General features: G+C 39.3%; 1 protein-coding gene across 1 annotated transcript in view; it reads right to left on the bottom strand.

Moving 5' to 3' along the window:
• Positions 1-11,316, bottom strand: part of LOC106546491 (syntaxin-7) — a 40,122-nt gene that overhangs the window by 8,222 nt on the left and 20,584 nt on the right. Inside the window, exons 3-6 of the mRNA XM_014063368.2 lie at positions 10,048-10,117; positions 9,375-9,465; positions 6,473-6,610; positions 4,223-4,275 (exon numbers count right to left, since the gene is read on the bottom strand). Coding sequence (XP_013918843.2) covers positions 4,223-4,275; positions 6,473-6,610; positions 9,375-9,465; positions 10,048-10,117 — 352 coding nt within the window. The remainder of the gene's footprint in view (positions 1-4,222; positions 4,276-6,472; positions 6,611-9,374; positions 9,466-10,047; positions 10,118-11,316) is intronic.

Below are 11,316 nucleotides of genomic sequence, written 5' to 3'. Positions count from 1 at the left end.
GCATTGAGGACTACCTGCACTTACCTTCAGTGTTACTTCATTCTACTGTAGCATTAAATTTCATATAGAACAAGCTTGTTCTTTCAGAATTGTGGAATTGTTATATAACTGTCTACCTTTAGAAAAGTTTCTCTTGAGTTAAACTCAGCTCCTATAATTTTATTGATGTGTCGTAATTTTCTTAGCAGTAGTATGAAAATTGTCATTGTTGCTTTTGGACAATTTTTAATATTTTACTATTAAATATACAGTACTGAGATTCCCAGGTGGGTTCCCCTCCAATTATTAGCCAGGTTCAACCCTGCTCATCTTTTTGAGAGCAGGCAAAAACAGCCAGGTTACATCCCTACAAATTGAAAGCTCTCTCTCTCTCTCTCCCCTCCCTTCCTGTCTCTCTGTCACTCTGTGTGTATGTGTGTGTGTGTGTCTATCTCTCACTCACTCACTTAATCACACACTCTGTGTGTGTCTGTCTCTCCCTCCCTCTCTATCACTCTATCCCTTTCCCCTCCCTTCCTCTCTCTGTCACTCTGTGTGTATATGTATGTGTGTGTGTCTATCTGTTTCTCACTCACTCACTCTGTGTGTGCATCTCTCTCTGTGTCTCTGTCTGTCTGTTTTTCTGTCTGTCTCTCCCTCCTTCCCAACCTGCAGATGGGCTCCGGACCAGTGGAGCCTCTTCCTTCTTTTTAACCAGGTGGTCTTTATTAAGGCATAAAAATGAACCTTAATTAGAGGCTTAACAAAAGAAGCTGGAAAGAGATAATGAGATAATGGAGCCAAGAAGCTGAAACCTGGAACTGGAGAAAAACCTTTTCTATCCCCTTACCAGCCCATTCGGGAAGACGATCCCTCCCCCCGTGGATGGGTTCTAGACCAGCGTAGCCTCCCTGGACATTACAGCAGCAGCAGCCCCAAGTGTGCCGATCTCGGCGTTTTTCACATCGGGGCGTGCTGCAAGAGGGAGTGAGTGAAGACCGGGGATTCAGTAGAAAGGAAAGCAACTTCAGAGCTACGGCTGGCGTTGGGCCGGCAAAGGCTTCCCACTGACCTCCCCCCACTCCGAGTTCCTGACAGATCGAATTATTTCAGCAACAGCTTCCCCCACCATGGCGCCCAGCCTCCCCCTCGTACGTCACCTCCGCTCCGTTCTCCAGCAAGCCTCATGGGGTTTTTTGCCTTTAGGAATAAGAATGTTTAAAAGGCTTTTTTTTTTTAATTTGAAAAAAAGATGATGCAGGTTCTGAAAGAGTGAATCTCCGTCGCACTGCTATGCTTTTTCTTCCTCCAAATAATGGTCACTGCTTATTGTAGCGAGTCAGCCTCCTAACTTCAGTCCAGGCTCTGCAACTACCTTCTCTCCCCACCCCCCCAAACCCACAGAAACAGGAGGGAATCGGTCATTATCATTAGCACTCTCTCCCACGCCTGGCCTCCCCTTCGGAGGTAAGGGGCGGGGAAGAGCAGATCTCCCGGGGACACAAATATTCCCCAAGTGCCACCACCCACTTCTCGTAGCTCCCCCCACAAAAAACAGGAGCGGAGTGAAATAATGCTACGCTTTGGAAACATGGATCTCCAATGCCAGGGCCATGCCAGGAGCTTCGGGGGTTCCCTCCAGGCTACCTGCACAGCCAGCAGCCGCATCCACAGGCTCCGTGGAGAAAGGCAGGCCATGGGAAAGGGGAGCAAGTGCGCTCCCTGGCTCCCCGCTCCAATCTCGCCCGCCCAGTTCCCAGACCCTCTCTTTGGAAAGAGTTCTCCAGCAGCCTCTGGCGAGGTGTTTTCCCCGCCCCACTCGGGCGCAAAGCAAATAAAGCAAATAAAATATAAAATGCTGGTTTACCTTTCTCTGCTGCTTCTCTCCCTGGCTGGAGCCAAGAGGAGATCCCTGTCCTAGTCTTCCTGCTGCCCTCGTGGCATGGGCAAAACGGACGGTACTTTGTCCCTTCTGTCTCCCCGTTGCTCAGAAAAGCAACTCCGGGAAGGTCCTTTGGTGGCAGCCCCCGGCCGCTGCAGCGATCATGGCCCCCGGCCGCTGCGCGGCCCGGTGCCAGGTACTCCACGGCCCGGCACCGGTCCGCGGACCGGGGGTTGGGGACCACTGTACTAGAGGATTCATGGGAAGAAGGCAATGCCCTTTTACAGTTCATCTGTCACTCCTATCAATCCTCCAATTTCTCTTCAAATTGCAGACAATAATGACAGGAGACAGACCATTCAAACAGGGACTTTCGAACAATGCATATGAACAATGAGATAAAAAGTCATTAATTCTGAAAAAACAGAATAACAAGTTAAAACCACAGTGTACTTTGTAATACAGTAGTGTTGTATTATTGTTGCTTATTAGAGATGCAAGCATTTATATCTCTAATAAGAAGCCGTGGTGGGGCAGTGGATAGAATGCACTATTGCAGACTAAATCCTGCCTTCCACTGTCAGGAGTTCAATCCTCACCGGCTCAAGATTGACTCAGCCTTCCATCATTCAGAGGTCAGTAAAATGATTCTTAGAGAGTTCTGTAAAGTGCTATGAAGTGGTATATACAGTACTGTGCAAAGGTTTTAGGCAGGTGTGAAAAAATGCTGTAAACAAAGAATGCTTTCAAAAATGGAAGTGTTAAACATTTATGTTCAAAAATGAACAAAATGCAATGAATGAACAAAAGAGAAATCTAAATCAAATCAATATTTGGTGTGACCACCCTTTGCCTTCAAAACAGCAGCATTTCTTCTAGGTACACTTGCACACAGTCTTTGAAGGAACTCAGCTGGTAGGTTGTTCCAAACATCTTGGAGAACTAACCACAGATCTTCTGTGGATGTAGGCTTTCTCACCTCCTTCTGTCTCTTCATGTAATCCCAGACACACTCGATAATGTTGAGATCCAGGCTCTGTGGGGGCCATGCCATCATTTCCAGTACTTCTTGTTCTTTTTTACGCTGAAGATAGTTCTTAATGACTTTGGTTGTATGTTTGGGGTCGTTGTCTGCTGCAAAATAAATTTGGGGCCAATCATATGCCTTCCTGATGGTATTGCATGATGGATAAGTATCTGCCTGTATTTCTCAGCATTGAGACCACCATTAATCCTGACCAAATCTCCAACTCCATTTGCAGAAATGCAGCCACAAACATTCAAGGAACCTCCACCATGCTCCACTGTTGCCTGCAGACACTCATTATTGTACTGCTCTCCAGCCATTCGATGAACACACTGCCTTCTGCTACAGCCAAATATTTCAAATTTTGACTCATCAGTCCAGAGCACCTGCTGCCATTTTTCTGCACCCCAGTTCCTATGTTTTCATGCATACTTTAGTCGCTTGGCCTTGTTCCCACATCGGAGGTATGGCTTGTTGGCTGCAACTCTTCCATGAAGACCACTTCTGGCCAGACTTCTCCGGACAGTAGATGGGTGTACCTGGGTCCCACTGGTTTCTGCCAGTTCTGAGCTGATGGCACTGTTGGACATCTTCCGATTTCGAAGGGTAATAAGCTTGATGTGTCTTTCATCTGCTGCACTGTTTCCTTGGCCGACCACTGCGTCTACGATCCTCAATGTTGCCCGTTTCTTTGTGCTTCTTCAAAAGAGCTTGAACAGCACATCTTGAAACTCCAGTTTGCTTTGAAATCTTTGTCTGGGAAAGACCTTGTTGATGCAGTATAACTACCTTGTGTCTTGTTGCTGTGCTCAATCTTGCCATGACATGAAGCTGTCTTTCACAACCTCACCTTGGTAGCAGAGTTTGGCTGTTCCTCACAGTTTTACACCTCCTACACAGTTGTTTCTGTGTCAGTTCATCACTGGGTGTCAATCTATGTGTGACATTGATGATCATTAGCATCTTTTTGGTATAAGTGGTTGATCATACACCTGACTATAATCCTACAAAATTCCCTGACTTTGTGCAAGTGTACCTATGAGAACGGATGCTGGTTTGAAGACAAAAGGTAGTAACATCAAATATTGATTTGATTTGGATTTTTCTTTTGTTCGCTCACTTTGCATTTTGAAAATTGACAAAAATAAACAATCCTTATTTATATTTCTGAAAGCATTCTTTGTTTACAGCATTTTTTCACACCTGCCTAAAACTTTTGCACAATACTGTAAGTCTAAGTGCTATTGCTATTGTAATAAAATTAAACACAGTGTTTTTTTCATACTTTAATTTATTTTAAGTGGAATGATTTTATATTCTATCACTTTTCTTACCTATCCCAAGATACAAGGGTTCCTTCTTTGTAACTTTCTTCTGGGGCACCACCCTGTCAAGCGATATAAAAATAAAAACGTATAACTTTAGAAGAGAAGTCAAATGTACTTCAATACTCACCAGCAAGAGTTCAGCACTTAATCAGATAAAAGAACAGATCAGGAGGCCTGAACTAGTTCTAAATTAAACTCTGATATAACAAGAAGAGATCAAGGGGGTCTATGAAATGTAATTCTAGAATCTGATATTAGAAGATTTGTGTACCGCAAGCATTCAACACTGTGTCATGCCCAACACTGTGTCATGCCCAAATCCAAGCATAAAAGTGATTTAGAGTATGGCTTAATACAGAAAATTTAAAAGATGAAAAAAAATGCACCTAACATCTTTCTGATGTTAGCCATAGTCTAAAATAGGTATTAGACTATTAAGCCATAGTCTAAAATAGGTATGAACATGTGTGAATTTTAATAATGAAAACTGAAAGACAGAGAATGAAGGCAAAACAGAAATGGGACATCATGGACGTTGGAGATTAGCCATTCCCATGGATTGGGAATATTTCATTTTCCTATTTTCAGAAAACAAGAGTGGGTATCTGTCTAGAATATCAGATAGATCTTATAATGCACACGGAAAAACAACTGGGATAAGGTTAGATGCAACTGCTTACAATAGTAATATAAAATAGGAACTTTTGTAGATTAAAGACTAAATTGCCTTTTCTGATTATTGTGATCCTGAACACCCTTCAGAGATGGTTGGGACATTCCTCTAAATATTATGAGATCAGTGCAAGAGTGATCCAATTTTAGATTTTCTGTTCTGTCCACAGCAGCAGTTTTATCCCATATCCCAATCTTTCATAAAGGCTTTTTAGGGTAGAGAGGAGGGTGCAGAAGGTTGTATGGGATGAAGAGATTAAAACATTCTAACAGTTTTAAATTCACCTATAAGGATTAAGCTAATACACTTCCAAGTTCAGTAATACTGTATTTCCCCAAAAATAAGACCGGGTCTTATTTTCTTTTAACACCCCCCCCCCCAAATGGCTAGGGCTTCTTTACAGGAGTGGGGTGTAATTATTGACTCAGCTCATGGTGGCGGCACCAACAGCCCCACACAGCAGGAGCCCTGTGCCTGCCCACTTCTTCTGTGGCCACTTGCTGCTGCTTGCATGCGTCGCCCCTGGCCTCCATTTCGCCATCCAGAAAGCCCTCTGCAGCTGAGAAACGGGCTCTGGATTGACCCATGTGTTGCCCCCTGGCTCCCGTTTTCCATTCAGATTCACCCGGACCTCTTTTATCAGCTACAGATGCCTTCCAGGAATCCCTCTGCAGCCAATAACAGAGCTCAAGATTGATCCGAGGTGGTCAGGATGTTAATTAGGGCTAATTTTGGGGGTAGGGTTTAATTTGAGCGCATGTATTCAAAAACATGATAAGACCTTTTTTCAGGATGGGTCTTTACGGGAAACACGGTAACAGCTTAGGATTCAGTGCTCAATGCAGACTTCAATCCCATAGAAAACAATAGCAGAAAGCAATGATTAGAGAGATGATTTGGTGTATTGGTTAAGGCATCGAGCTAGAAACAAAGAGATTATGAGTTCTAGTCTTGCCTTAAGCACAAAGACTGTTAGGTAACTTTAGATCAGTTACTTTCTCTTAACCCCAGGAAGACAGCACTGGAAAAACTTTTCTGAAAAACCTTGACAAGGAAACTTGTAGAGACTTGTCTGGGTAGTGTCTAAGAATCAGATATGATCTAACAGAAAAAAAATATGCAGAGAATCTTAACGTAAATATTTAGTTAGGCAAGTGTAATATCATATTGTTGTACATTACACAGTGTTAACTCTTCTATTCAGGTGTCTGTAAATCCTACACACACACTGACAAAAATAAGGCTGAGTGTCTTCCTTTTTGGACCACCGTGCTACTGTATTCAGATCTGACTTGGGTTGCATGATTCCTGGACACAAGAAAATCTCTCGTTATTGTCTCTTGTCTCAAAATATTTATCTAATCTATAATTTATTGCGATTATAGAAGATCTGGCATATGACCAACTGTTATTGCATTTCCTAAATGGACTTTAGAAATGGATTGCACAGAAATGATATTAATACTGTACTTCATGCACTCTAAAACATATACTGTAATGAGAAAAGAAATGGTATCATCTATTCCATTTCTTTCGATATCTTCCAGAATTAGTGAAAGTGTGGATTAATGAATTATACTTACTGATACTCTAGAACTGGCTCGAACTCTTGCTACAAATTCTCTCTCCTTCTCAGCAGCTTGTCTTTGGACCCGCTGGAAATTTGTAAGCGCTGTGGTGAACTCATTCACTAGTCGATCCTTTTGAATTCTTCTCTGTCTCTGAACAAAGAAGGCAAACAAAATACATTAAAATAATTTCATTGCAAACCAGTTCTTCAAATAATCTGCTGAAGTTTGGAGAATTTGAATTTTATACATGTTTTTCTGTTTTTCTGTTTTTCTGTTAAAATTTGACAGGCCTCCACATATAGACTGGGTTCACATATCATACGATGCCATTATATTACACCATAACATAATATATGGACCCAGAAAAGAATTGTCCTATAGAATTCCATGTCTCATTCCAACGGAAATCAAATTCCTTCTTTAAAATGAATGTCAAACTGGTCAAAATTCAGACACTATGGCAAAGTATTCTGCAATCATCTTCCCCTAATTATTTTTATGTAATTTTGTAAAGTATATAATTTAAATAAGTATATATACGTAAAAGTACACACACACAAACATATATATATGTATGTATGTATGTATGTATGTATGTATATACATACATACATACATATGTATATGTATATGTATATATGTTATATTTGTGCTGATAAATAAATAAAGGGAGACTAGTATAGATCTATTTCAAGCTATTTAGCTCTCATCAGCTAGCCATACCCTTACTGGGATTTGAACCTGGGCTATATTACATATTAGACAGACATCTTAGCCATTAGGCCACAGGCTCTGATCTGTTATCAGCCAAGCCAGGCTGATAACGGATACATATACATATACATGTACATGTACATGTATTTGTATATGTATATACATATACATCACGTGACAATGTGGCACCACGAGTTTGACACCCGTGCTTTAACAGTTCAAGATGATGCACATGGAGATTGCTTCTAATTGCTGCATCTGGGGGTAACTTGGGCAGAGAACTAACTAAAGTCATCAAGAAGAGGAGTAACAAGTCCTTCTACCTTACATACTACATCTGATAGATAGGTAAATAGGAATGCAAGAGATATACAAGAAGTCAGGGTCCCATTGATTTTGGAAGTACATTTGGTGGGACCATGTAAAAGGACCTTTTCAGCAGTAGCCTTTTCTTTGTGGAACATCAACATCCCACCCTGTTGCTTTTCTGAAAGATCCAAAAATATGATTTTATCAGAGGGCCTGGGGACCATGAATGGAGAAGGAGCAAGCAACTGTATTGCTGCTACTGCCATGGGGGTGAAGGTTATAGGGAGTTGTGGTGACACAATGATTAGAATGCAGAATTGCAGAATGACTCTGCTCACTCCCAGGAGTTTGATGCTGACTGGCTCAAGGTTAACTCAGCCTTCCATCCTTCTGGGATCAGAAAAATGAAGATCCAGAATGTTGGTGGCAATATGCTGATTCTGTAAAACCATTTAGAGAGGGCTCTAAAGCACTATGACATGGTATATAAGTCTAAGTGTTGTTATTGTAAGTTTTTATGTTCTGGATTTTTATATGCTGTAAGCTGCTGGGGATCAACTATGTGCGAGTTGGGTGGCCATATAAATTTGTTTTAACTAACCAATTAATTAATTAAACACAATTCACTGATAAGCTGAACATCTGTTTCTCACACATGTGTGCTGGAAGGACTTAAATGAAAGAGTTTGAATAATCTAACTTCTCCTTTCTTAAAAGCACAGGAGGCTATTTACAGGCCAAACATAATGAAATCAAATGTTATGCTATGTGTCTTTTACATAAACATCCCCCAAGAGAATAGTTATCAGGAGGGATGTGCAAAACATTTCAGCCACCTGTTTTGATCTCAGAATAATACATTCACATTTCAAGGGGTTAAGTCCAATCTCACATCTTTTTTTTAATGTGAAGATTTGTTAAAATTCTTTTCCCCAGCCTAGTCAAGGCAGCAGTTGGCAATTACTGTTATTAATTTAGAAAGGGCAGAATGAGGTGGAAGAGAATACGGAGGAGAAAGCAATGGATTCAACACATACCAAGAGAAAAGGAAACTACTTACACAAGAGTGTCTACTAAATAAATTATTGCTGTTTTGAAAAGCTTCTATGCTGCAGGGAACTTAAGCGTGTATTCTGATAATGAACTGCAGTTAAAGCTCATAGATGATGTGTTTTCTTGTGGTTATTCTTGAAGTTAAGAAACAGTATCAAACCAGAGACACTCACACCAGCAATTCATTTACATGCTCAAACAAGAACTTCACTTACAATATCACAATAAAGATTCAGGAGGAGACATGCCAAACCTGATATCAGATCTGTATCCTTACATCGTAAGGACTGTAAGGATACAAGCAACAAAGTTATAGTCATACAGTCATAAGTGGGAGGAGATGGATTAGTAATTACTATTAATTTTCACGTTCCTATCATCTATCTCCTCCCACTTATGACTGTATGATTATAACTTTGTTGCTTGTATCCTTACGATTTATATTGACTGTTTCCTAGTAGGATTTGATTGCTTATTTGTAACCTATGACTATCATTAAATGTTGTACCTTATGATTCATGATGAATGTATCTTTTCTTTTATGTACACTGAGAGCATTTGCACAAAAGACATTCCTTGTATGTCCAATCACACTTGGCCAATAAAGAATTCTCTTCTCTTCTATTCTATACATGGCTATTACAAACAAACAAAACGAAGCTGCATTTTCATGAAAACATTAAAAGAAACAGTCCAAACAGTTCAGAAATATCTAGCTTCTTAATTATGACAAATACACCAACTTCTTTTAATATGTTTTGCTCAACGCTTCCAGGCACATACCACAGACAACTTTATAAAAAACAAAATATTTATACAAACACTACATTCCTATTACCTGCTCACTTATTGAAGGCAGAATTCCAAATTCTTTTATGTATTTGTCTGTCTCTTTGGCAAGTTGGTTTGTATATTGCTGCTTTTGTTGCCTGGAACAGAAAGTTACAGGTAACTTGCTGGGTTATTTTACTAACATTGCTGTATAACTATCAACCGTCTTTAAGATAAACCTTTGGGAAATAGATGTTTATTACTCAATGTGTCCAAAATAACTCCTGGCTTTAGTTCAATGCAAATGAAGAACAGAGAATTGAATAGTGCTGGAGCAGATTTCACTTCATAAAAAGAATAGTTATTGACCACAATTGGTGACATAAACTCCACAAAAATTTTTTAGTACACAAATAAAATCTTCATTTTAAGTTTGTTGCAGTTTGACTGCAACATTCAATAATAAATGTCAAAAGGTAGCAAATGTGTAGTTCAAATTTTCGGAATCAATTTGATGGCTTTTATTAGTTCAATACTGGGTTTTTTTGTTTCCATCTGGCTATCTGGCAATGCCAACAATATACTTGATGTATTAACATGTCAATAAATGTTCACTCTCTCTCTTTCTCGTTTGTTCTCAAATGTTTTCAAGATGCTGAACACTTTGATAAGACCCCAGAACTTATTGAGAAGTTATCTACAATGCAACCCAAGGAAAGGTAATCTCATGAAGCACTTACAGCTGTTGCCGCAATTCATGTGTGTCTTGTGGGGTTCCAAGTTGATTCAGCACTCTTTGTATTTCTGCAGCTGTTTGGGGGTGGGGGAAAGAGATAGAGATTTTGTAAGTGATACAGTTCCACCACAATGACATGCATCCCTAATTGAAAATTAAGAAATACACACCAGTTAATAGGGTTAGGGAAAATCCAATTCAACACAACTATTGTGATACACGTGTACACTATATAAAATGGATCACGGTAAAACTGAACCAGTGAAAGCTGAACTCTTTCAAATCACATTTTAAAAATCTTTTAGCACTTTAAGTAGAACTGATGCTACACAAATACCAAATGCTTAAGAACATTCTCACTTGATATCAATAATCTCATATCTTCAATCTTATGTTAAGAGAACAATTAATGTACATCAAAACAAGTCAACCAGAAGGTTTATAACAAGGTACAGATTATTCCTGTCTGTATTATTTCATGAATAATGAATATACTACAGATGTCACAAATATTGGCAGAGAAAAGATTTTAAATCTAGTTCTTAACCCCCTAAAATGTAATAAGATTATTTATAATTTAACAACAGGAAAGAAGGATTGTATGTGGAGATGACCTACTGTTGTGATTAGGAATCCTATCTTAAAAAATCAAAAACTTCATCCAAATGTACACAAATTATGGGATATGCTCATTAGAATTAACCCTTTCCACATACATCAATTGGTACATGAAATCAAGAATGAAAAGATTTGTATTTTGTAATCACACATATGAAGGGGTAGTTAAGTTGAAATGACACATCTATCAATTGTCAAGTAATCATTTTTTACTTTTCAATTTAGATTTCACTTATTCTAGTCCTGAAATTGGTGTAGTCTTCCTCAAACTGATGCTCACCAGTTGTGTTAAATTTGAACACTAGACAGGTACTCTGAAGGCAGTGAGAACCAGAATAAATGTACTCAAGAATTCAACATGGCTAACATACATCCTGGAAAATTAGTATGAATTCGTACCATCAATCCAGGCCATTGAATACGTGATCTGCAAGGGGTGGGGATGGGGAATATTGTTCAAAATATCGTAGGTTTATGAAACTATATTAAACATATTTTGTGCTATGATTGAAATGAAATTTAGCAGGATTTTAGTAGTTCGTATTTAAATGTGAATTTAAAGTATTTTCAGTTTTACAGTATTTTTTAACTTTAAATTATTTATTATTAAATTTATTTGGTATACAGACCACTAGCACATTTTATGAGTGATTGC

Source organism: Thamnophis sirtalis, unplaced genomic scaffold, assembly GCF_051295495.1.
Source record: "Thamnophis sirtalis isolate CommonGarterSnake01/CBP01778 unplaced genomic scaffold, rThaSir2_p1.2 scaffold_6, whole genome shotgun sequence".
Taxonomy (NCBI): Eukaryota; Metazoa; Chordata; class Lepidosauria; order Squamata; family Natricidae; genus Thamnophis; species Thamnophis sirtalis.
This window is presented reverse-complemented; position numbering and strand designations above follow the sequence as displayed.